This window comes from Belonocnema kinseyi, chromosome 1 (assembly GCF_010883055.1).
Source record: "Belonocnema kinseyi isolate 2016_QV_RU_SX_M_011 chromosome 1, B_treatae_v1, whole genome shotgun sequence".
NCBI classification, from domain to species: Eukaryota; Metazoa; Arthropoda; class Insecta; order Hymenoptera; family Cynipidae; genus Belonocnema; species Belonocnema kinseyi.
Window position 1 is genome coordinate 115,806,155 of NC_046657.1, and position 24,893 is coordinate 115,831,047.

At 26.6% G+C, this 24,893-nt stretch overlaps 1 protein-coding gene across 2 annotated transcripts in view; it reads left to right on the forward strand.

Moving 5' to 3' along the window:
* The first annotated feature begins 2,343 nt into the window (after positions 1-2,343).
* The window catches only part of LOC117172570 (titin-like), a 31,409-nt gene continuing 8,859 nt past the window's right edge, over positions 2,344-24,893 (forward strand). Inside the window, exons 1-6 of one of the 2 annotated variants that reach the window (XM_033360642.1) lie at positions 2,344-2,386; positions 2,797-3,157; positions 3,270-3,358; positions 3,923-4,243; positions 10,126-10,646; positions 22,562-22,651. In XM_033360642.1, the coding sequence (XP_033216533.1) occupies positions 2,869-3,157; positions 3,270-3,358; positions 3,923-4,243; positions 10,126-10,646; positions 22,562-22,651 (1,310 nt within the window). In that variant the 5' untranslated portion in view covers positions 2,344-2,386; positions 2,797-2,868. Of the gene's footprint in view, positions 2,387-2,620; positions 2,702-2,796; positions 3,158-3,269; positions 3,359-3,922; positions 4,244-10,125; positions 10,647-22,561; positions 22,652-24,893 lie in introns of those variants that run through there. The other variant, XM_033360650.1, reaches the window with a different exon arrangement.

Consider the following 24,893-nt stretch of genomic DNA (forward strand, 5'->3'; position numbering starts at 1 on the left):
CTGTAAGACTACATTTGCCGCGTTTTCTGGACATATTTGTCACATAAATGTATAACATTATTTTGCTTCTGTATCAAAACTTTATTTCTAAAGTTGAAGATTAAAAAAAATCTTCATGCTGAAATTAAGCACCAACGTTAAAAACAACACGAATAAAAAATATTCACATATTTCTTTGACTCAAGCTGAAGAAATTCCAGGTTCGAATCAATCCAAAAAACATATTTTTTTTTTTGCATATTCAACAAATTCGAAATAAGGTAAATTTTTTATTTAAATTAAAAAATGTTTAATTGTAAATTCAAAAACGAGAACAGAAAATATTAACCGATTTTAAAAGTTTTTGCTTCACTTCTTCTGGATATCGATCCACAAATTGTTATCCCTCAGCTCAAACGATTAGATTAATTTCAGCATTTTTGCTTCGCTCTACTGAAGAATGTACTTTTAAATTTACATTAAAATTATTAATAATAGTAAAGAAGAAATTACAAATCTTGTAAAGAAATATTTACGAGAACGATGTTAAATGTATAAAAATGCTGTATTTAACTCATTTTATTTTTTCCGGACTTTTTTTTATAACAGTGTGAATAGAATTTCCAACGACCTAAGTATATCAAATGTTTAAAAATAAATTCTTTAACTGCAGAAAAAATGAGAGATTATTTTAAAATATAAAAATTCTTATAAAAAGATTGTTTATTCTTTTCGACATGTAAAAATGAATGTTTAATCTTTCCCCTATTTCCCCCCTTTCTCGTGGGAAATTTACCCTATTTCCCCCATTTTGAGCTCCTTTTGCGCTGTTATCCCTGTGATTTCCAGGCATGACAACAATACTTCTTAATTTATAGGTTTTTTTGTATTGGAAATTAAAATATTTTTTGGTGAAAATATAAAGTACTATACCATTTTTTAAGAATTAATTAATTGTAACAAAGATTTATCAGTTTCATTAAAAATTGTACTACTTTGTTGAAAATTCACTTTTTCTTTGTTGAACATTAATTATTGTAACTAAATATGTGATAAAAAGATTTTACATTCATTAATCTTAACTGACATTGAGGAAAAATGACAACAATGCTTTCGAGATTTTCGTGACACACCCATTTTTTAGAGAAGGATTTCAACTTTGATAAACAAATTACCAAGTGGAATTTTTATTTAACTGTTTCTTCTCATTTTTGTACAAATGATTTTTTTAACTAATTGGAAAATAAAGCTTACCTTTGCTTACAGAAAAATCCTTAATGTTCCTGAGTACCTTTCTTTTAATTATCCAAATTTTAACTCTTCATTCCAAATAGACAGTTTTAAATAAAGTGTTCAAAATGAGCCTATGTAGAACTCAAGCGTTCGAAATTCAAATATTTCAAATTTAAATGTTTCAATTTCTATTGTTCCATTTTAATGATTTTATAATTTTTTCATGTACCTATGACTGAATAAAATAGTTGTTTTGAAAGCGTAAATTGCAATTTGACAATTACTCAATTTCAACGATTTAAATTAAAATAATTTAACTGCTATTTTTTAAAAACCTCTTTTAAGTTGCTTACTTTTTAAAACTCTAATATTAATATTGTATTTGTTAATCGTGTTTCTTTCAATTAAAAAGTTAAAAAAATACAATTTTGAATTTGTAAAATTCGATTGAGAATGTCTATTTCGAAGTATAAATTTGGATGATTTATCAATATTGCAAATATAAATTCTTCAAAAACAAGCAATTTTTTAAATATTAGACATATATTCTAAATCTTTTCAGAATTAAACGACTTTCAAACTGAAATTATTCGTAGTTAGACAATGTTAGACGTTCAAATTCATAACATTTTTTATTTTTCAAATTTCTATGTTTATACATTTTTTAACAATTTTAATTTTTGCTATTCAAATAATTGAGTTCAAAAAAGTATTTATAAAATACAATTTGTCAATTCATTATTTTATGTCAACCTTGGAACGCTTAAAGTTCAGTTTAGAATTTTTCTAATTTTAAATTATTAAATATTGAACGTTTTTAAAATAATTCAATTTTAGTCAATGAAAATGGTAGCAAATTTATGTTTTAACCAGAGAGCTGATCAATTCTTTCTTCTTAGTATTTGAACGTGTGCTGGAAATTTCTTCAGCATAAATCGAAGGAATATGCAATTATTCTGCTACCGTACAAGAAATTCGTGATGTGCAAGATCTGAAAATTTCTCGAAAATAGGCAAATTCCTAATATTTAAAACCAGAAAAAACATTTTTTTTTCGTGATAAAACAATTGCAACTTCCTTGATTACAGGTAAAGAAATTTTAAACACGTGTTTAAATTTGTTCATAAAAATGTACAGTTAAAAAAAAAGTTTTTTGTGCACATTTAAAAAAAAGGTGTACTTGAATAAAAATGTTATATTTTATTTTATGATTTTATATTATTATTCACTATCAAAAACGGTATCTAGTAAAATTCAACCTAATTTTTTGGCCCATAGAAATGTCAACCTAAAATTTAAATTTTGGAATTCATACGCAGAAGATACAAATATATTTTTCTGAAATTTCAAAATTCCTGAAATCTCAACGATTTTAGAATTTCAGTGAATACATAAAATATTGTCTTCAATTTTATTGACTTTCTTAATTACTTTTCAACAGATTGGTGTGACATGCCCATGACTATAAGAATCTAGCTTTTTAAAATTTGTAAATGTCTTTTACAGATTTTTCAATATTTCTTTCTTCTCTGTTGCTTTTTACAGGAATAAACTTTCAATTCAAATCTAAATTATATTTAATAGGAAGACGAAACGGTGTTGTATCAAATCAGTAAATCCTCAGATGCCTCGAATCATGAAACTCTCTCGCATAATATGCGTAGTTTTGAGAAGTACTGCAATCAACTGCGAGGTATGGATCAAGTTCCGGAAGAAGAAGAATTCCAAGGCGAACAGCACGTCCCGGAAGGAAAACAATTCCAAGGACAAAAGCAACTTTCGGGAGCAGAACAGCAAGTTCCGAGTGGACAACAGCAAGTTTCGGAAGGAGAACAGCAAGTAAGAAAAAGAAAGCAACAAGTCCCACAAGAAGAGCATCAAGTTCCGGAAACTGGGCCCGAAGTAGATGTCAATATGGAAGTTGATAAAAAAGTTCCATCTCCAGGTTGGTAGAAAAGGATAGAGATTTTTTTTCTTGGATTTTCAGGTTGACGGAGATTCCGCTCATTTTTTATTATCAAACTGTAGTTAAATGAGTTATCATTAATTTTTTAAAGATGAAATTCCGGGAACGCCCTCAAAAAGACCTGGGTCATTAATACGCGGGGATGATACGCCGAGCAAAAGAGGAAGATTCAGTTCACTGGTAATGTATCCTACTAAAAAATACTTTATTAATGTAAAGGAATCTGTATTATCATTAGAGGCAGTTACCATCAATCAGTGTAGATATCATTCCACAATCCGTGAAAATAGAAATAGAAAGTACAATCAAATTAACTCTTCAAATAACAGAAAAAAATTAACGTCAATTTGGACTAGATCGTAAATAAATTTATTTACCTTTTTCTAAAAAATTAGTAATAAAAAAGATACGAGTAATTTAAAAGAATCTGTATTATCATAAGTGGTAGTTACCATAATTGTAGTTCGATTCCCACTGGAGCGAAGAGAGTAGATCTTTTTTTAGACAAAATTTAATTTTAAAACTTTATTAATGAAAGTAAGGGATCATTCACAAATTACGTAATGGGTTTTTCTTTTTTCCATATCGCTGTATCACTGTTCAATTCACGGAGATTATATTCTCATCTTTATTTAAACAAAAGAAAAAACACGTTACGCAATTTGTGAATAATCCCTAAATATTGAAAATTGAATAAGCAAGAAAACTAAATAATATTCGTGAGTTATTAATAATCTATTGTAGATACCTGCCGCGGAAAAAGAGCCTGAAATGGAAGAATCGATTCCGCAAGTAATTTCAGGAATTCAACCTCTGGACGGCCCTGATCGAGCAGTCAGTCTGCAACCGGAAGTTCTGCAAGAACAGCAATTACCGGAAGCAAGGCCAGAAATAGAACCGGAAGCGAGGCAAATAGAAGAACCGGAAGTAAGGGAACCAATTGAAGTTCCACCTCGTCGTCCTCGCCCTAGAAGTGGAAGAAGAAATGGGTGGAGAGATGAAAGAATCACATTGACCGACAAGTGGTACAAGGACTTCCCAAGCAGAACAGATTGGTACACGAAGGTTAGTTCTAATTTGAAAATTCATAGTTTACTAAATATAATTATTAATTTTTTTATTTTAAACCAATTATTATTATTTGAATATTTTGATTATTGCATTGTGATGAACGAAATTTAAATTCTGGAAATCGTCAGGATGAAAATTGTACAATTTCAACATATTGGAACAATATGAAAGTTTAAGGATTCTGTATTGAATGCTAAAATTTTTTAATTAAATTCTATGAATTCAGAACTGATTAACTACCAATATTTTCAATTCGAAATTATTCAATTTTTAATGTTTTCATTCAATGAAAAATCGTTCAATTGCAGGAGCTTTAAAATAGTAGTATTTTAAACGAGGTTTGGAATGCAAAAGAATGTTTAATATTATTTCAATTTAAAATTATCATACTTTGAATGCTTGGAATTAAAAATTGTTTTATTTTATACGTTTTTCTTTACATTTTGAAACTTTAAAACTTGGAAAACTTTAAACTTAAAAACTCAAAATTCAATTTTTTTAAACTTTATGACTACTTTAATATTGAAACTCGCATTTAATTTTGGTATGATAAATTTGAAATTTGTAAAAATACATTTAATAATTATCTCATCATTTTTCACCATATTTTAATTTTTAATAATAATAATTATTATTATGAAATTATTTTCTTTCTTGAACATTAATCTTTTTTGGCTTAAAAATTCAACAATTTGGTATGATATTAAATTATTAAGTTGAAAATTAAACTTTTTGGTGGATTAATCATTTTTTAAAATTAAAAATTCAACTTTTTTATAAATAGTTCATATTTTTGGTTTTTAAAATTAAATAATTCCGTTAAAAGTTCATGTATTTTGTTCAAATTTCGTCTTTTTATGGTAGAAAATTATTCTTTTTGGTTAAAAATTAAATCAGTTTTTTGAAAATTCATTTTCTTGCTGTTAAAAGTTCTTTGTTTTTATCTAAAAATGTAATTATTCCATTTTTAATTGAAACCTTATCCTGTATATTGCATAAATTAAAAATTCATTTATTTGGTAGCAAATTCATGTATCTGGTTGAAAACTCGTATTTTTGGGTAGAAAATTTATCTTGTTTGTTGAAAATTTAACTATTTGGAAGAATATTTATATAGTTTTTTCAAATGTCGTGTCTTTGGGTAGAAAATTATTCTTGTTTATTCTACGTTCAACTTTTTGAGTGAGAGTTCTTGAAAAATCTTGATAAAAATTCATCTTTCTTGATTGGAAATTATCTTTTTTGTTAAAAACTCATCTTTACCGATATAAATGTTCACTATTTTCTAAAACATTCGACTTTCTAGCTTAAAAGCTTCACGCTTTTGTTGAACATCCATCTATCATGGTATTAAAGTCATCTTACTTCGTTGTAAATGAACTTTTTTCATGAAAATTCAAATATTTCATTGAATTTTAATTTTTTGTTTTCAAAATTCAATTATTTGGTTCAAAATTTAATAATTTTTGAAAAATTTAAGTTTTTTGGGTAAAGTAATTTTTTTGTTGAAAATTCAACTATGTTTTTAAAAAATCATCCTTTTTGGATTGAAAATTCATCTTTTGTGGTAGAAAAGTCATTATTCTTGGTTGAAAGTGTACCCTTCTTGATGGAAAAGTAATTTTTTGTTAGAAATCAACTGTCTTCGAAAACCATTAATCTTTTTAGATTGAAAATTTTACTATTTGGTTAAATCTTTAACCATTTTTTGGAAAACTCGTCTTTGTTACTTGTCAGTTTGTCTGATTAGTTGTTAATGCAACTGTTTGGTTAAAAAAACTTTGTTGTGGAAAATTAGTATTTTTGTGTCGGAAATTCATTTCTTTAGGTAGAAAATATTTTTTGTTTAAAAATTCAACTATTTTGTTGAAAATGCAATATATTTCAGCTTGAAATCTTAGGAATTTAAAGTTTTTCGTATTGAATCAAATATGTAATCTACGTTAATTTTATTCAAGAGAATTTTTAATGGATGGCCCATAAGCAGAAACAATTTCCGTGTGACTAGAAAATTAAACAGTATTCTAAAAAAGTTAGGAATTTCCTAGAATATTCTATAACTGACTGAAATTTTCTTACTTTATATTGCTTATACGGACTATTTTAAGCTTTACAACGCTTAATAATGGTACTTTTTCGAAAAATTGGTGGTTAATGGTTTACACAAGTGTTTTGAACAAATGCACTATTTATGAAAAAAATTTGTAAAATTTGTTTTGAAAAGCCTGAACCAAGATACGAATTTTTTTCTGATTACACTTTTTTGGTACAATTAACCGTTTTCAGGTCCATATTAGCACTAAATGTGCCGAAAAAATTCGAAAAAAAAATGCAAATTGCTTTTTAAGATACATAATCATATATAAAAACGAAGATTTTCCGACAGAACTAAATATTTTGTTTATAAAAAAGTATGACAGGATGGCCACTGACCGGTGAAACCGGGAATTAGCCTGGACTTTTGAGCATCGGAAAAAATTCAAGAAATAGGCTGGATTTTGTTTTGAAAACTAAAATTACACATTTTACCTTTGAAATAACTATGCTCTTGAATTAAGGAAAATTCGACTATTCTGTTAAAAAGTCATCTTATTGGATCGAAAATTCATCCTTTTGGATTGAAAAGTCATTTTCTCCTAGAAAAGTCATATTTTTTGGTTGAAAATTCGTTCTTATGGTTGTTGATTAATTCTTTTATACTAAAAATATATCTAGTATATCATTATAATTTTGGTCCAGCATTCGTCAATTTTGGTAAAAAAATTCTTCTATTCCTTTGAAAATTTAATTATTCTGTTGAAATTTAAACTAATTTCTTTAAAAGTCACCTTTTTTGTATGAAAGGTCACTATTTTTATTTGAAAAGTCTAATATTATATTTTGGATTCAGAATTGATCTCTTTTGTTTGAAAATTCAACTATTTTGTTCAAAAGTAATCTTTTTTATAGAAAATTCAACCTTTTTTTATGAATATTTTTCTTTTTGATTGAAAATTTGTCTTCATGGATTAAAAATTCATCTTTTGGTAGAAGCCATCTTTTTTTATTAAAAATTCAACTTTTGTCGTTCAGAGTTATTTATTTTTAGTCGAAAATACTACTACTATATTTTTCTTTGAGAATTCCTCTCTTTGGGTAAAAATTCTACTATTTGGTTGAAAATATATTTTTTAAATATCTATATATATATTCTTAAAAGTTCAACTTTTCTGTTGAAAATTCGTTTTTTGGGATAAAATATTCATCCTTTTGGATTGAAAATTCATCTTTTGGTAGATTAGTCATTTTTGTTTTGTTCAAAATGATAAAAAATACTTAAAATATTAAATTTTAAACTCCTTAAGATCCAAATGCAAATTTTTTGATTTAAAATTATTTGACACGTGCTTCAAATTGAGGCCAGCGTTTTTTTGGTCCCCTAAAATGCACTGTTAATAATCGAATGAAACCCGTTTTTTGTGTTGTTTGAAGCGTTTATAATATATAATTTAGGAATTAAAGTGCACCTATTAATTCTTATTTAAAAGTAAACTTCGATAAAACTATGAAAAGTAATTAGAATTTTTGTTATAAATTTAGAGAATATGTACTAATTATATCACGATTCTCTAGCTTATTAAAGATATTTTATATTATGTTTACAAACATAATAGACGTTTTCTAAATTTAAAAAAAGGTTTTCAAAGATAAAGTGATGCATGGAAATAAATAAAACAATATTTTTTTGTAACACTGAATGCTTTTTGAATATTTTTTTAGGCCGACAAATATTGAAATTAATTGCAAGAAAAGAATTATTATCAGTTTGTTTTTAAACTTATATAAATTTTATAATATTCTGGAGAAAATTAGAGAAAATTTTTAAATATTCCAGTTGTGTCCAAAAATAATCTAGAAGATTAAAGAAAAACTTTTTATTTGACAGGATTTAGAAAAATATCAGGAAAAATTCTCGCTTTTTTAAAAGATATTTAATATTTTAGATTTTTGGAAGAAATGCAAAATATTTGATAAATTACTCGGAAATGCTCTCAAGTTTTTGAATATTTTTAATCTATCCTAAAAATTCTTAAATTTCTAAATAATATTTTTAGCTGACTCGCATTTTTTTAATTTTTAAAAAATTGTCAAAATATAAAAAATTACCTTAAAATCTTTCAAATTTTCCTATGAATTTTCAGAAAAACAAAAAAGATTTTTGAATATTCCAGATGTTAAGATTTAAGAAATTTGAATTGTGATTAAAATGAAATTTAAAATCCTATTTAATGTCCAATAATTAAGTTAATGAGCAGGATTCCCGAAAATAAAACCAAGAATCCAACGACCAAATTTGTACACCACCATAAAATATTCCTATTGCAGTCTCAAAAAAATAAACACCCCTTTTTCATTCCTAAAAAAGAAAAGAAAAAAATTCATTTTTCTTTCCTCTTTTTTATTTTTGTCAAAAAAAAAAATTTTTCTTCACTTTTTTAGGAAAGAAAAGGGGTTTTTTATTTTTTTCAGATTGCAATAGGTTTTATTTTCGGAAATTCTGCACATTATTTCAGATGTGTCAAGGAAGAATATAAAATATTTAACAAATAATTATAATATTTTACAGGATTTTTCGTAATATTAAGAAAAATTCGAGACTTTTTAAAAGATATTTAAGACTTTTACGAGTTTGGAAGAAATAAAAAATATTTGATAAATTTTCGGACATGCGTCCAAGTTTTCTCAAATGTTTCTTTAAATGTTGGAAAATCATTACAAAGACGTAAACAAATTTCCTTAAAATCTTCCAAATATTCTTATGAATTTTAAGAACATTTGAAAATCTTTTTAAAAAATCCTGTATTTAAACATTTTCGTGAAATTTGTTCTTAAATTATGCAAAATTGAGCGCTTGGATTGCACAACGAAGGCAGTCTTAAATCTTCCAGATTTTTCTTTGAAAATTTTAGAAATCTGATTAAATGTTTTGAAATCATTTGACATATTCTCATAAAAATAATTTTTCAAAATAAAAAAGCATCTTCATTTTTCGTAGGAACCTAAAGAATTTCTTTTTCTTTTTCTTGAACCCTTAGAGAGTTCCTAAAATATCTTATACGTTATTATTATTTTTAAATCGTTTTAAACATTCTAAGTAAATCTTTTTAACTTACTCTTTGTTTTAGAATTGTGTATCATGGGAAAATTTTTCTTTAAAATCTGTCTTAAAGTCTTCCATATTTGTTTTCCACAGGTTATGAAATCTTCAAAACTTAAAATTATTCTTTTTAAACAAGCCTAAAATATTAAAAATTTCCTCAGAAATCTTTAAAAAAATATAATCTCAAAATATTAAAAATTTATTACAAAGCTTCTAAATTTTTTTCTAATTCTTTAAAATATGTTTTCGCTATAATTTAATTTTTCTGATCTCTTTGAAAATGTATAAAAGTTTGGAAATTATAGTACGGTAGCAAAATGCTGGGAAACATTTAGAAATAAAGTATAGCTAATTATTTGGAAATTTCGATATGCAAAATTGATGCTGCAGAAAATTCATAAATCTTTATTAATGGACTAAAAATGGTTACTAAAAATTATGTTCACGCAGCGTCGCAACCAAATAACCAATTAGGTTTTCGACAATAAAGTGTTCGATATTCTTGGGATATTTAGTAACATCGCATTTTTTAGAGAAGTAAAAATGTTACGTACTCGAGTCAAAAATACCCCCCCCCCACGCACACACATAAGAGTCCTTAACGAAACAAGAACCCCCTCCCCCTTTTTAATGTTACTTATTTTAATATGTGAACAAGTGCCGATTTTTTCTGCAATTAGACGATTGTTAGGGCTATTATAAGAATAGCCTCACCATTAACTGTTTTGTTTTTCAGCCTTCAGCTCTCGATGCTTTGAAAGCAGAAGTATCGACGAAACCTTTGGCACCGAAAGTCTGGATGAAAATGCCTGGATTTACCATACGAAATGAAAATTTACGAGAATTATTTGAGCAGAATTTCGCCGAAGATATTTTGCATAACGTAGAACCGCTAGTCGAAGGCGATTTTATATTATCTCCCGAAGGGAGTCTGCCAGGTCCGGAAGGAAGCGAACTGAGAAATATTGAAGAAGCTGAGCAGGAGCAGCCGAGACATGAACCAGAAATATCGAATTTGATGGAATCTCTCGGAGAGGTCGAAAATATTGCCAATCGTGATAGAACGGTTGAAATTCGGGCATCGATGGGAAGGATATCGATGCACCCTCCAGCCGTCATTGCGCCTGTAGATGAGACGCCAACAATTCCACCTGAGCCACCACGTTTGTCTGTAGAATTTTCAGCAGCATTAGGAATGGATGAAATTTTTGCAGATAATCTTCCTGGAGATCAATTTCAGCAAGATTTTGCTCAAGGGTGAGTAAATCTCGTAACTATTAAAATTTAGCAAAGAGGACAGAGGCAAACAATCCAGGATGTAGGGTGTTTCTTGTATACGGAAGGGCGTGCAAAAAGTCAGATATCTGGAAAAAATAGTTCTTCTGTGATTTTAAGAATAAAAATTTTATAAATGATGTCATTTAAAATAAAAAACATTATTTTTTAATAAAATATTTAAAATTCACACAATAAAAACCATTAATTTTAACCATGTTTTTTGCATTTGAATTTTTTCTGACCGTCGCTTCTTACACAATTAAAAAAAATTATTGTATTTGAATAAATGACGGCTTATTTTTTCCGGAAAAACATTCTCTACAAATCTACTATTTCCCATTTTTTAAATAACTTTTCTTACACAAAAAATTGTTTTAACGATTTCAGTGATAGAAAAATTTACTTTCAATAAAAAATAAATAAAAATACAATCATTTTTCAAAATTTGGTAAGAAGCGAAGATCAGAAAAAATTCTATTGCAAAAAAAACAAGGTTAAAATTAATTTTTTAAAATGATTTTAAACATTTTTCATAAAAAATAATGTTTTTTATTTAAAATAATCAGTTATAATATTTTGATTCTTAAAAATATAGAAAAACTATTTTTTCAGATATCTGAATATTATGGTTAAAAATCACAAGTATTTCGTTGAAAATTAATCTTTTTTGGTTTGAATTAAACTATTTTTGGTATAGAATTAAAGTCCTTTTTTGGTTGAAATATCGAATTTCACGTTTTTATTTGAGAATTGATCTGTTTCGGTTGAAAATTCAACTACTCGGTTGGAAGTTGTACTACTTTAAAAAAAAAATTATTTATTCGGTTGATAATGATTTTAGTAGAAAAACTTTTTTTCAAAATGTAATTATTTATTTTTTTATTTATTTATTTTTAATATTTTCAATTCATTATTTAGTTGAAAATTAATTATTTTAACAAAAAATTCAAGTCGTACATGTTTGATTCAAAGTTTATTTTCTTAAGGTGAAAATTCAAATATTTGGTTCAAAATTCCTGTACTTTATTGAAAATTTTAATTTAATGGGAGAACATTTCATCCTCTTGGTGAATAATTCATCTTTTTGGTTGAAAATTCCTTTAAAAATTCAAATATGTGGTTGAAAATAATGTAATAATCATCTTGTTGTTCGTTAAAAATTGATTTGATGTTCGATTTTTTGTCAAATATTTGTTATTTGCTATAAAAATTAAATCTTACATTGAAGAAGATACTATTTCTATGAAAATTTACTTTCATTTTATTTAAAATTGTTTTGTCACTTAAATTTTAATTATCCTGTTTTTAGTAAAAAATGTATCTGTTTTAGGTAAAAAATCAACTATTTGCTTGAAAATTCGTCTTTTTTATATGGGGGGGGGGGGGGGGGGGGGGGGTACTCTCATTTGTTGAAACTTAATCTCTTTGGTTATAAATTAATTTTTGTTTGGTTACAAATTTAAATATTTTGTAGAAAAATCGTTTCTCTTTTGGTTAAAAATTTATTTTACTAACTAAAAATCTAACTATTTTATTTTTTGCAGAAAATTTATCTTTTTAGTTGAAAATTCATGTATTTGGTTGAAAATTAAATTTTGTTAAGTTGAATATTTATTATTTAATTGAAAATTCACTTCAACTTCCATTTTTGTTGAAAAATTATTATTCTTTTTTTTTAATTTAATATTTTTCGTTAAAAAATTATCTGCTGTGTAGAAAAGTTAACTATTCATGTTTTTGTTAAGAATTCATTTCTTTGGTTGAAAAAAGACTACTTAGTTAAAAATTTGTTTTTTTGTTGACACAAAATTCATATTTTAGGTTAAAAATTCCACTATTTGGTCAATTTAAGATTTTTGGTTGAAAATTCATCATTGTGATTAAATATTAATTTCTTTGGTTGTGAATTCGTATTTTTGTTTGTTTAAAGTTTACTTCTCCAACTGGAAATTAAACTATCCTAGTTTGTGTGTGTAGATTTATCTTTTTTAGTTAAAATTTTATTGAAACTGTATATTTTTTTTACAGAAAATTCATCCTTTGGGCTTAAAACTAAATTAATTTTTTTTTAATTATTTTTTTATTTGAAAATTGATTGTTTTAACAGAAAATGTAATTCTTCTATTTTTGGTCGAAAAATAATTTTTTTCAATGAAAAAAAACAAACCATTTTGTTGAAAATTGTTTTTTTTGTTGTTGTTGAACACTTATTTTTCTAACCTTTTAACTATTCTAATTTTGGCTGAAAATTGGTCTTGTTTAGATGAAAATTCATTTACTTTGTTGAAAATGAGTCTTTTTTGACAGAAAATTAATCTTTTGGGTTGAAAATTCAGCATTTTAGTAAAAAATTCATTTCTGTATAAAGTAGAATACATTATAAATGTAATTAATTCCTTCCAGAAAATTTGTATATTGAATTTTCTTTAATTCTTGGAAGTAGAATTTATTTTTCATTTATTTAATTTTCTCTAATACCTTCAGAATGAATTTTTAGGACATTCTTTCAAATTCCGAAATGTAGTATATATTTCAAAAGAATTTAATTCCCACTGATACCTTCAGAAAGTATAGGCTTTAAAATATTTTAAATCCTTTTTTCTGGAATATAAATTTAGAAGTTTCAATTTTCGTGAATCTTATGAATAAGATTTTTTAGATCTTTAAATAAATAAAAATATGAATAAATCTAATTTAATTTCTAAATGTATAAGCTATAAATAGGGTGAAAGAGGTAATTAAAATTAAGAATTTTAAAGATTGTAATGATAATTACATAAATCTGTAACTGATCAATGATTGTAAAAATAGTTACTGTTAAATGTACACATTTTTTTAAATGCACAGTAAGTAAATAATTAATAAATAATAATAATTAATAATAATAGTAAATTAATAATTAGGTGAAAGTCCAAATAAAAACAAAACAAAAATGAGTTGGTAATAGTAAATGGATAAATAATTTATTAGATAATTAATGAGTGAATAATAATTACGTTAAACCACATGAAATACTATTATTTATTTCTAGAAATGAAAAACTGCAAGGTTTTTATTTTATTGAGCCATATTTGTTTGGTTGACATATAAACTTTTACATGCTTCGTTGAGAATTCATTTTTTTGGTTGAAAAGTTGATTATTTGTCTTAAAGTCGAACTATTTTCTTTTGAATAAACTTTTATATTGAAAAATTCTACTGTTTTGTAGAAAAATGGTCTTTTTGGCTTGAAAATTCAACAGCCTGTTAGAAAATTAAACTATTTGGTTAAAAATTACACTTTTTTTGTAGATAAATCCTCTTTTTGGCTTCAAAATAAAATGTTTTTGTTAAAAATTAATCTTTTCTGGTATAACATTAAACTTTTTGGTCGAAAGTTCATCTTATTAGTTAAGAATTGATCGAATTTGTTGAAAATGCGTTCTCTTTTTTTGTACAAAAATTTGTTTATCTAAAAATATAACTATCCTATGTTAGTTTAAAACTATCCTGTACATTCGATGAGTGGGAAATTAATCTTTTTGGTTGAAAATTCTTTTTTTTTTGTTGTTCAAAGTTATTAGTTTTTATCGAAGTTTTTATCTTAAAATTTAACTTTTTCCATTTTTGTGGAAACTTTATCCTAAATTGTATAAGTTAAAAATTAGACTATTTGGTAGAAAATTAATTTCTTTTTTTTTGTTGTTGAAAAGTCGGCTTTTTATACCTATTTTTTTACTTATCTTTTTTTATTGAAAATTACCTTTTTGATCAAAATTCAAATATGTTCTAAAAAATTTGTGTTTCTGTCTTAAAAGTTAAAATACTTGATTGAATTTTGGATTGAAAATGCATCCTTTATGATAGAAAGGTCATCCTTCTCGTTTAAAATTTTATGTTAAAAAAACTTTTTTATTAAAAATACAATATCTTCGAAAAAATTCTTCTTTTTGGCATGAAAATTTTACCATGATTAAATATTTAATTATTAGCATGAGGATCTCGTCTCTTTTACTGTAAATTTCATCTATTTGGTTCCTAATGCAACAGTTTAGTTAAAAATTAATTATTTTTTTAATCTGTCTTTTTGTATTGAAAATCCATCTCTTCGAGTAGAAGAACTTTTTTGGTGGCAAATTCAACTATTTTTTTTGGGGGGGGGGGGGGTTAGAGCCCAAAAATGTAAATGGGAAAAGTTCGGTTTAAAAAAAATGTTTAAAGAAGTACTTGTTATTAACATTTTGTAAATTAAAGTTTATTCACCTCTTAAGGAATCTTTAAGGAATAATTTTCAAATAACTTTTATTTTGGACCCCTTTGGCATTTTTATATCCAATTCATGTTAAAGACAGTATTTTTTGGAACTTTTTTTAAACATCAATTAACCTCATTGAATAATATTTTTTGTTTAAGATATTTGATAATTATTTAAATAATTTTTATTTGTTATAACTATTTTTCCGTCCCTTAAATCTTGGAAAGTTAATATTTTCTAGAAGTAATATTGTAGTTAATGAATGTTAATAGTATATTTATTGTGGAGGAAAGTTTTGGTTATTTTTAAAACAATCAATAATCAATCACAGTTTTTGATCTCTTACATTGGGTTCTTTAATTTCATTTTTTTTTTCATTTCAGAACGTATACCCTAAGTTTTGTATAATTTCAAACTGTCTTTTACAAAAAGTATCATATTTAAAATTCGTTAATTGCGAAACTAATTCCAGCAAATAATAATTTTTCACTGTTCACAGAAACAACAAATTGTTTAAAAAATTACAAAATGTACTAAACGAAAAAAGGTTAATTTCAACATTTGTTATTTTCGCAATTCATTTCAGAATAAAATAAATGTTTACGATTAACAGGGGAAAATGTAACAAACAAATTAAAGTTTTTAAAACAATCACCAAATATGTTAAACAAAACTATATTATTTTTTTAATTCATCAACTATATCATCTATCCCGAAAAATAATAACTTGTCACGATTTACAAGCGAAAAAAATTGTTTAAACAATTTATAATAATTGGAAAATATAAAATTAGTCAAAATGGGGTGGGGGTAAAAAAGTAATTCTTTTTTGCATTTTCCCGACAACGGGGATATGGGTTAATGTTGGCTGATTTAAAGATAAAAGTAGTACATTTTTTGTACCAGAAAACAAACAAATCATGGGAGGGGGGCGATCTCCAAAAATCGAGATTAGAATTTTTTGACCACCTTAGTATGATTGATAATTTTAAAAATACTGGCTTCAAAGGACAAAGTTTTATGTTTAAAGTTCTTTAAATTGTTAATTACGTAATAAAAATCTCAAAAATAACGTGAGATAAAATCAAGTGTAGAGAAATATTTTTCTAGAACTGTTTTGGAGAAACAATTTTTTTTCTTTTAATTTTCTCTTATCTTGTGTAGATTTGGAAAAAGGTAAATTCTCATAAAAAAAATAATAATAATCATCTCGTCTCCAAGGCGTTGGCACAGGCGAAACTATCATGAAATATATTATTTACATCAGGATGAATTTAGACATAAATCAGGAGAAAAAATGCGGCATGAGTTTTAAATCAATAGTCTTTGAATATTTTCAGAAAAAAACACCGTTATTTCTTCTATTTTGATAATCGCCATTTTCAATTTTTTAAATATAAATACTGATAACTTTGTCCAACTTTTATTTGCTAGCAATTTTAAAACGTTTCCAATTGAACAATTTCTCGTTGAGGGCTTCCAAAAATTAATTATTTAAATTTGAGCAATTATTCATTTAGAACACCGACAGTTTTAAATGAAATGATCAACATGAAACTAATTGAAATTACAGCGTTCAAAAGTGTACGATATTAATTTTTTTTAAATTCAAATACTTCGAATTGGAATTTTTTCAATTTAAAATTGTATATTTTTAAACCCTTTTTGGAATAGTTATATTTTCAAGGTTTCTAATTTTATACAGTTTTTATCTTATAAAATATGTCCAATCATATTAAATGTCCATTGACATTCGACATATGAAATTATAATTGGAGAGAAACTTTATCATTGGTATTACCTTTAAAATTTCTACAATTTCCATTAACTCTTTGCGGCATGGTGGGAATACTTTATTCCCACCTTTTTTCATATCATTTTTTGCGATTTCAGAGTAGTTTTTATTGGATTTTACAAAGGTTTTTTTTAATTTCATGCTCGCAGAATGATAGAAAATTGAAATTTTTGTGCGAAGGGTCTAAATTTTTAAAATAATTTGTTAATACTTATAAATAAAGATGAAAAAAGCCTTTTTTGTTGATAAAATTCATTATTGAAAAAACTTACCATTATATCCTTATGAAAATGTGTGCTTAAAGGTTTTTGGGGTCGCTGAATACGAATCGGGATTCAGATTTTAAAAATTCAAAATGGCGGATCCAATATGGCTGTCGAAATTGGGAATATTTTTGTATTTTATCTGAAAATTGGTATACAGGGGTTTTTGGGGTTAGTGATCACGAATATGAACTCAGATTTTGGAAATTTAAAATGAATCCAGGATTGCGCCCGAAACTTGGAAATTTTTTTTGATTTTTTTGAACATTAGTGTACAAGGATTTTTGGAGTCACTGATCACGAATCTGAATTTAGATTTTGAAAATTCAGAAAATTGGTACTAATCCATGTTTTAGGTCAGTAGGTGTATATTTTTTCAAACCTCAATATTCTAAATATTTGTCATTTTTAATACGGATTCCAAGATCAGCGACCCCCTGCCTGTGCCAACTTTCAAAAAACAATTTAGAAATATTTTGAATTTTGGTCCACCATTTTGAATGTTCAAAATCTAAGTTCAGATTCGTGACCAGAGATACCAAAAACCCCTATACACCAATTTTTAAAAAAATCCAAATTTTGGCCGCCATATTTGATCCGCCATTTTGAATTTTTTAAATCTGAGTTCGGATTCGTGATTAGCGACTCCAAAAAAACCCCTGTATACCAATTCTTAAAAAAATAAAAAAATATTCCAAATTTAAGTCGCCATATTGGATCCACCATTTTGAATTCTCTAAATCTGAGTTCAGATTCATAATCAGCGACACCAAAAACCCCTATATACCAATTTTCATGAAAACTCATTTCCCTCAAAAATGTACGCCGGAAAGGGTTAAAGAATTCCGAATTTTTTAATTTTGAGTTTGAAATGTTTAATTTATCAAAGTTTTAAGTTCAAAACTGTGTAAATTTGTTTACCAATTTTTAAAATAGAGTTTTTTCAAAAGCCTCGTACGTAAAATTATTCAATTTCAGTTTCATCTTGAATTTTTCACGAAATATTGCTAATGAAAAGTTTTTTTATGTATCAACAGGGTGTTTAGCGACCTTGAAAACCTTAAAAACCTGGAATTCTCCTTGAATTTTTTTAAACCTTGAAAACCTGGAAATCTCATTGAATTTTTCAAGGGAACCTTCAATTTTCTTTTTTTTCTTTTAAAACAGTTATTTTATTGAAATGCGAAGAGTAATTTAAATCTGTTGGTCTATTATGAAATAAACATCTCGTTTAGAAGAAATCTTGCAGCTAAAAAGTTTTTTATTTATCGAGATATAATTTACTTTTTGTTCATTACAGAATAAATAGACATTTCAAGGCACTTTTTGTAGACTGTAACAATTGTTTTATAAATTGCAAAGAATATACTTTATATTGTGAATAATTCTATTAGCTTATAATTTCTCCTTCGCTAATATAGAATGTTAAATATATTAAAAGTTCATAACGATTTCAAAAGATTTCAAAAATTTCAAAGATTTTAACAAGGATGTAGTTCACCAGATTTCAAAGATTTAAAAAAATGAAAAATTTTTAACGATTTCAAATTTTTTTGAAGATTTTAAAAGATTTCACAAAGTTTTAAAATATTCCAGTAACTTCAACGAATAAAAAAGATTCCAGGAAGATTTCACAAATATTTCAAAAAAATCCATAGGGATCTTAAAAGATTTCAAGAATGTTCAAGATTTCACAAATATTTTTAAAAGATAACGATTTAAAAAATTTTCAAGACTTGAAAAGGTTTTAACAAGGATGTAGGACACTGGATTTAAAAGATTTCAAAACAATGAAAGATTTTAAACGATTTCAAATTTTTTTGAAGATTGCAAAAAATTTCACAAGGAGTTCGAATATTCCAGTGATTTCAAGAATGTTCAAGATTTCAAAAAGCACACCAGACTTGAAAGATTTAAAAACAATTCAACGATTAAAGAAAAATTTCACAAAGATTTAATAAAGACTTCAAACAAATACAAAAGGTTTCAGAAAGATTTCACAAATATTTTTAAAAGTTATTAAGGATTTCAAAAGATTTCAAGAATTTCAAAGATTTCAAAAAGTGAACAGTACTCCAGACTTCAAAGATTTCAAAAATTTTAAAGATGTTGAGCAATTTCAAATTTTTCAGAAGATTTTGAAAGATTTCACCAAAATTTCAAATATTTCAGTGATTTCAAATGAATACAAAAGATTTCACAAATTATATTTCAAAGATTTCATACAGATTTCAAATAATTTGAAATATTTAAACAATGTTACAAAAACTTTAAGATTCTAAAAGATTTCTCAAAGATTTTACAGAAATTTCAAGATTTTATAAAGATTTTAAATACTTCAACAGATTTCAAAATTTTTTAAAGATATTAATTACGTCAAAGATTTTACGAAGGTTAAAAAATATTCCCACAGATTTCACAAAGACGACTTACGTTCGTAAAAAATCAAAATTTGTTTATGTATGGTTCTGCTTTCTTTAGAAATTGTTAGCCAATAAAAAATTAATAGGCTTAGTTTTTTAACTTTATAACTAACGGTTATTTTATTATTTGATGTAAAAAGAAGACCTGGAAAACTTGATTTCATGACCTGGAAAACCTGGAAAAGACCTTGAATTTTGTTTCTAAGAATCGCTAGACACCCTGATCAAGTTATAATTTTTCTTTTACTCATTAAAGAATGAATAAATCGATTTCTATTCATTTTTTGTAGAGTTTGCCAATGATTTTATAGTATTCAATTAACAGACTTAAATATTGTGAAAAATTCTATGAGTTGTTAATTTCGTCTCCGCTAATATAAAATGTTAAAGTATACACTTTTGTGATTTTTAACTCACAAATAACAAAAATTATTAGTTGAAAATTTCGATGTTAATTCATTTTCAGAACTGGGATGAGCAATATCCATATAAGGGTATTTTCAAGGTTTTGTTTTCTGGTTTTGAGTGTAAACCAGATTACAAAAGATTACTAAACATTTCAAAAGGTTTTATAATATTTCAAATATTTAAAAACATTTAACAGGATTTTGAACATTTTACAACATTTTTACGGATTTCAAAGATTTATAAAGGGGGGGTGTACACCAGATTTTAAATATTTCACAAAAATTTCATAAAAATATCAAATAATTTAATGATGTCAACAAATAAAAGATTTCACAAAGAAATATTTCAGAAAGTTTGACAAGATTTCAAAAGATTTTACACAGATTAAAAATATTTTAATGATTTCAAATGAATCAAACAAATTTCAAAAGGATTTCACAAATATATCATTATTTCATAAAACTTTTATAAAGATTTCAAAGTAATATAATAATTACAAATATTTAAAAAGAAAACCAGATTTCAAAGCATTTACGAGATTGTAGACGATTTCAAATATTTCAAAGATGTTAAACTATTTTAAAAGCTTTCAACAAATATGATAAGATTTCAAAAGATTTTAATGATTTCAAACGAAGAAAAAAGATTTCACAAACAGCGATTAAAGACAGTTTGCAAAACAATTTCAAAAGATTAAAAAAATTTTCATAAAGATTTCAGATATTAAGGAATTCAAGATTTAGAATATTTGACAAAATTTTAAAAAGATTCCCAAAAATTGCACAGAAATTTCAACGTTTCACAGAGATTTTAAGTACTTTAAGTGATATTCACGAATTCTTGAGGATTGCAAGGGATTCAAAAAGATTTTAAAGATTTCGAGGATTTAAAAAAAAATCGCAAAAGATTAAGAATTTGTTTATTTATGTTTCTGTTTTGTTTAAAAATTGATGAGCAATAAAAAATGAAATAGCTCATCTTGTTAACACCTACAGTAAACGGTTATTTCATTATTTGATGTTTGGTCTCTCAACTTTGTATCGTTCAATCTAAACAGATTTAATTAATATTTACAATTTTTAATATACGATTTTTATTATTCTGTCACTAGAATTGTTCTAATGTGACAATTTAAATCTGATTAATTTTCAGGCTTACAATGTCAAATTTAAGAAGATGAAAATCCTCTGATTTTATTTTTTACCATTTGGAATATTTCATTTTGAGATAGTACCTAATTTTGAAGCTATTAGAAAAAAATTTGTTCAAATTAGAAAGCTTCAGATTTATATCTAAATACATTATTAAACGTTTGAGCTTCGAATTGCTGAATTTTTTAAGGTTTCAAGTTTTTATTGTGACTTTTCCGAATTCTAATTTGCAATTTTCAGAGTAACCGTTTTAATCAAAGAAAAAAATCCCCGTTTTTTTCCGGGTTCGCTAACATTTTTTTACGGCCAATGAAATTAAAAAATTCGAACTCCAAAGCTAAAAAGTAAACAATTTGTCGTTTTAAATAATAAAAAATGAGCTGCAAATTAAAGCAAATTGAAGTGAGAAGCTCTTGAATGTTAAAATTTTTTAATTAAAGTTTAAAATTTTTTAAATTAACAAATTTTTTATGCAAATGCTCATTAATTTACACTTATAAATTGCAAGCTACTAACACTTTTCAACTGAATATTTTAAAAATGAAATGCAGTTAAACTGCCGAATTAAAAAATTTCAGAATTTGGTAATTAGACTTTAAATATTCAGATTCAATTCCAAAAATAGGAATTCACGCTATAATTTTCAATGCTCTAAATTAAAGTATCATTTAATAAATTAAAATTTGTTCAAAATTATATCATTCTAAGCCATTTTAAGCTGGAAACATTAAAAATTATACTATTTTGAATAATTTACAAATCCTTAAAATGCTTTAATTTTTTTTCAGAATCAGAATAATCAGTTTGTTTTACATTTTTTCAAATTTTAAATGATTTTTACATTTTCTGAAAACTTCTAAACATCTTATAAAATGATTCGAATATTTCCTACATTTTTTTCAAATTTTATATGATTTATGAAATTTTCTCAGAACTTCTAAACATCTTATAAAATGATTTGAATCTTTCCTACATTTTTTTAAATTTCTACCAAATTAAAAAACTTTCCTTGAAATCTTCCACATTCATTTTTGACAATATTGTAAATCTTTCTAAATATTTTCAAATATTCTCTTTAAATTATTTTTTTGAAAATAAAAAATCATTTTCAATTTTCCTAAGAATCTTAAGGAAATGTTTTTTATTCTTTTGAAGCATTTTAAAATTCCTCAACAAAATCGCATTTTTTTTGTTTCTGTTATTTGAAATAATTTCAGATTTCAAATTAATTTTGAATCTTTTCAAAAATTCTAAAAATCTCTCCAACTGACTTGGATTTTTTCTAATAATAATAGGTGTTCGATGGTTAATTATATATATAAAATTGAAGAATTTGACCTCAAATTGAATTGTTTTCAAATGGAATATTTTTTACTGAAACAATGTTTCATATATGGATATAGCTGAACATATTTTTCACAATAATCCTTGAAACTCAATTTAAATATTCTTTAAATAATAATTTAACTAATTCTTTAAAAAACGGTTGAAATCAAACTTAGACCTATTTTTCCCTTAAAATTTGTATAATTCCCATGAAAAACATAAATTGACTGTCATTTCTCGGTTTTTCCTGGTCTCACAAGATTCTCGGTTTTTACATTGACATGTAACTTGCAGAGAGGCGGGACTTCAGACTGAAAATGATCAGGATCAAATGCTGGAAATCACAGCGCAGAGGTCCCGCGCACGTGCTTCCGAATCTGTTGCGTAAGTATCGCTCAACTAATTTAATTTCAATTAGAAATTAAGAATCTTAAAATTACGAATTTGTTGTTTTATTTTCCACAAATTCACAATCTAAATAATCTCTAATTTCACTATTTCAAAACAAATATTCACCATTTTTCCTTAAACATTGGAATGTCGACCAAAAAGTTAGTTTCTAAATTCTAGAATGGCTTCGATTGTATTTTGAATTTTGAATTATTTAATTTTGGAAGCTGGAAATTTTTTAGTTTTAGTCTTGAACATTTCCAAATTATGAATCATACAGATTAGAAAACCTGATACCACTAACTTTTTATTCATAATGCATCAAAATTAATTTTTTTTAAGGAGTATTATTAAAAATTTTCAATTTTTAAGTTCTAGTTCATCATTTTTTGTATAAGAAACGAGATTTCTAAAAAAAAATTGTTATTTTTCGACAGGTTTTGACAATTAAAAAGTTAAATTTAATAGCTCGTCATTCCTAGAATACATTTTTTTCGGTTAAACTATGAAATACATATCCCTTTATTTTAATTTTAGAATTATATATTTAAAGGCAAATTTATTTTGATATTTTCAACTTTAAAATAACCCATTTGGAATGTCTAATCGTAAAATTGTTTCCTTTTAAATACATGAAATTGAAGTTATTTCATTTCAGTGATACCGGTCGTGTACCTCAAGAATGGAAAAACTCGAAATAGAAAATTCTAAATTTTGAATATTTGTTCTTTTTAAAATTCTGCTTCGTTATGCAGATAATAGAACACCCGAAAATCTACTTAAATATAAATAATTTATATCAATTTATTACAGTTTTTGGATGAAAAAGAAATTTTAAACCTAGGAACTACAAGCAACGCGGAGATTTTTGTTCGGCGGGTGGGAGGGGTCTCTCTTTTCATCATACATTCAAAGATTTAGGCCTTAAATAAAGAAGAAATAAACAAAAATGAATATATATGTCGGTTCGGTTTTGATTCCTCTAGAATCAAACCAAAGGGCCTATGACAAAGTCACGAACGCGGCAGTCGCGCACAATTGTCCAGGGGTGGTCCTGAAGGAATTAACCTCCAAGCGGAGGTGTGAAAACCGTGTCGAAAGCTGAATGGCACCTGGGTGAGATGTCTAGAACGGTGACTCTGGGATACCGAGCGACCTCTCACAGTACGCAGCCTTATTCTTGCATGCGGGGCTCTACAAGTATGGACGAACCCATTTCCCTAACTTCTCGTGGGAACAACAATGACAACACCAAACATAGTTTTAGTAAGTAAAGTTCAAAACAACAGAACGCGCAGGGCTCCCGACAATGGGTCGGCCAACAATGCCGACCAATCTAGAGCTAGGGGAGCCAACGAAAATGGATTCAATGCGATGGATCGGCGGGATCTCGCGACCTTTGGGTGGACGGAGCAACTGAATCACGACTTGCTAGAGTGCTACGATGCGAGTGTGGCCCCTGAACGGGGTTACATGGCACGGCTGCATACTCTGTGGTGCGAGAAACACCCGGAGCTATCGCACTTTTCGCAGCAACGTCTGCGAAACCATGCTGAACTACTCCGTAAAAGAGACTATGTAAGCGGAACACCTATTCTACCACAGCTAGAACAAGCCGGCAACAGAGAAAGAGGGGTGACACCAAGACCAACCGCGGACAGGCATCCAATAGATTAAGAGCGATGCTTTACGACCCGGAGAAACATCAACACCAAGGTTTCTCTCAAGCTTAAAGATATGGCTGAAATGGATGACGAGCTTCGTGGACATTTTTCCGGAGAATCCGACCTCTGGGCTATCAATTATTGTGTGTATAATGCAGCGAGAGCTTTGGCCGATGCGAATCGTAAAACAAAACTAACGGCTGATCATAAGACCAAAAGACGAATGCATCAACTTGCCATAAAGATAGGCTGGGCAAGAGAGTACGCGTTCCGCATTCAGTATGTGATTGACTACATCACATCTGGCAGGAATTTTACCGCCAAGGTTCGAAAGTCCGCGCGCGAACTCCGGACCCGTTATCACACACTTAACAAGTCAAAGCTGCTGATCATCAGGCAGCACATTGTTGAGAGAATACGGATACTATCTGACGCTAAGAGAAATCTAGAGCGGAGGGAGAGGTGGGTCAGAACACCCACCCAAACCAGAGGAGGTCGAAGTATTTTGGAGAGAAGTCTACGAAGTTCAGCATAAACTGGACGAAGACTCAGAAAATATAAATAGCTTCAAG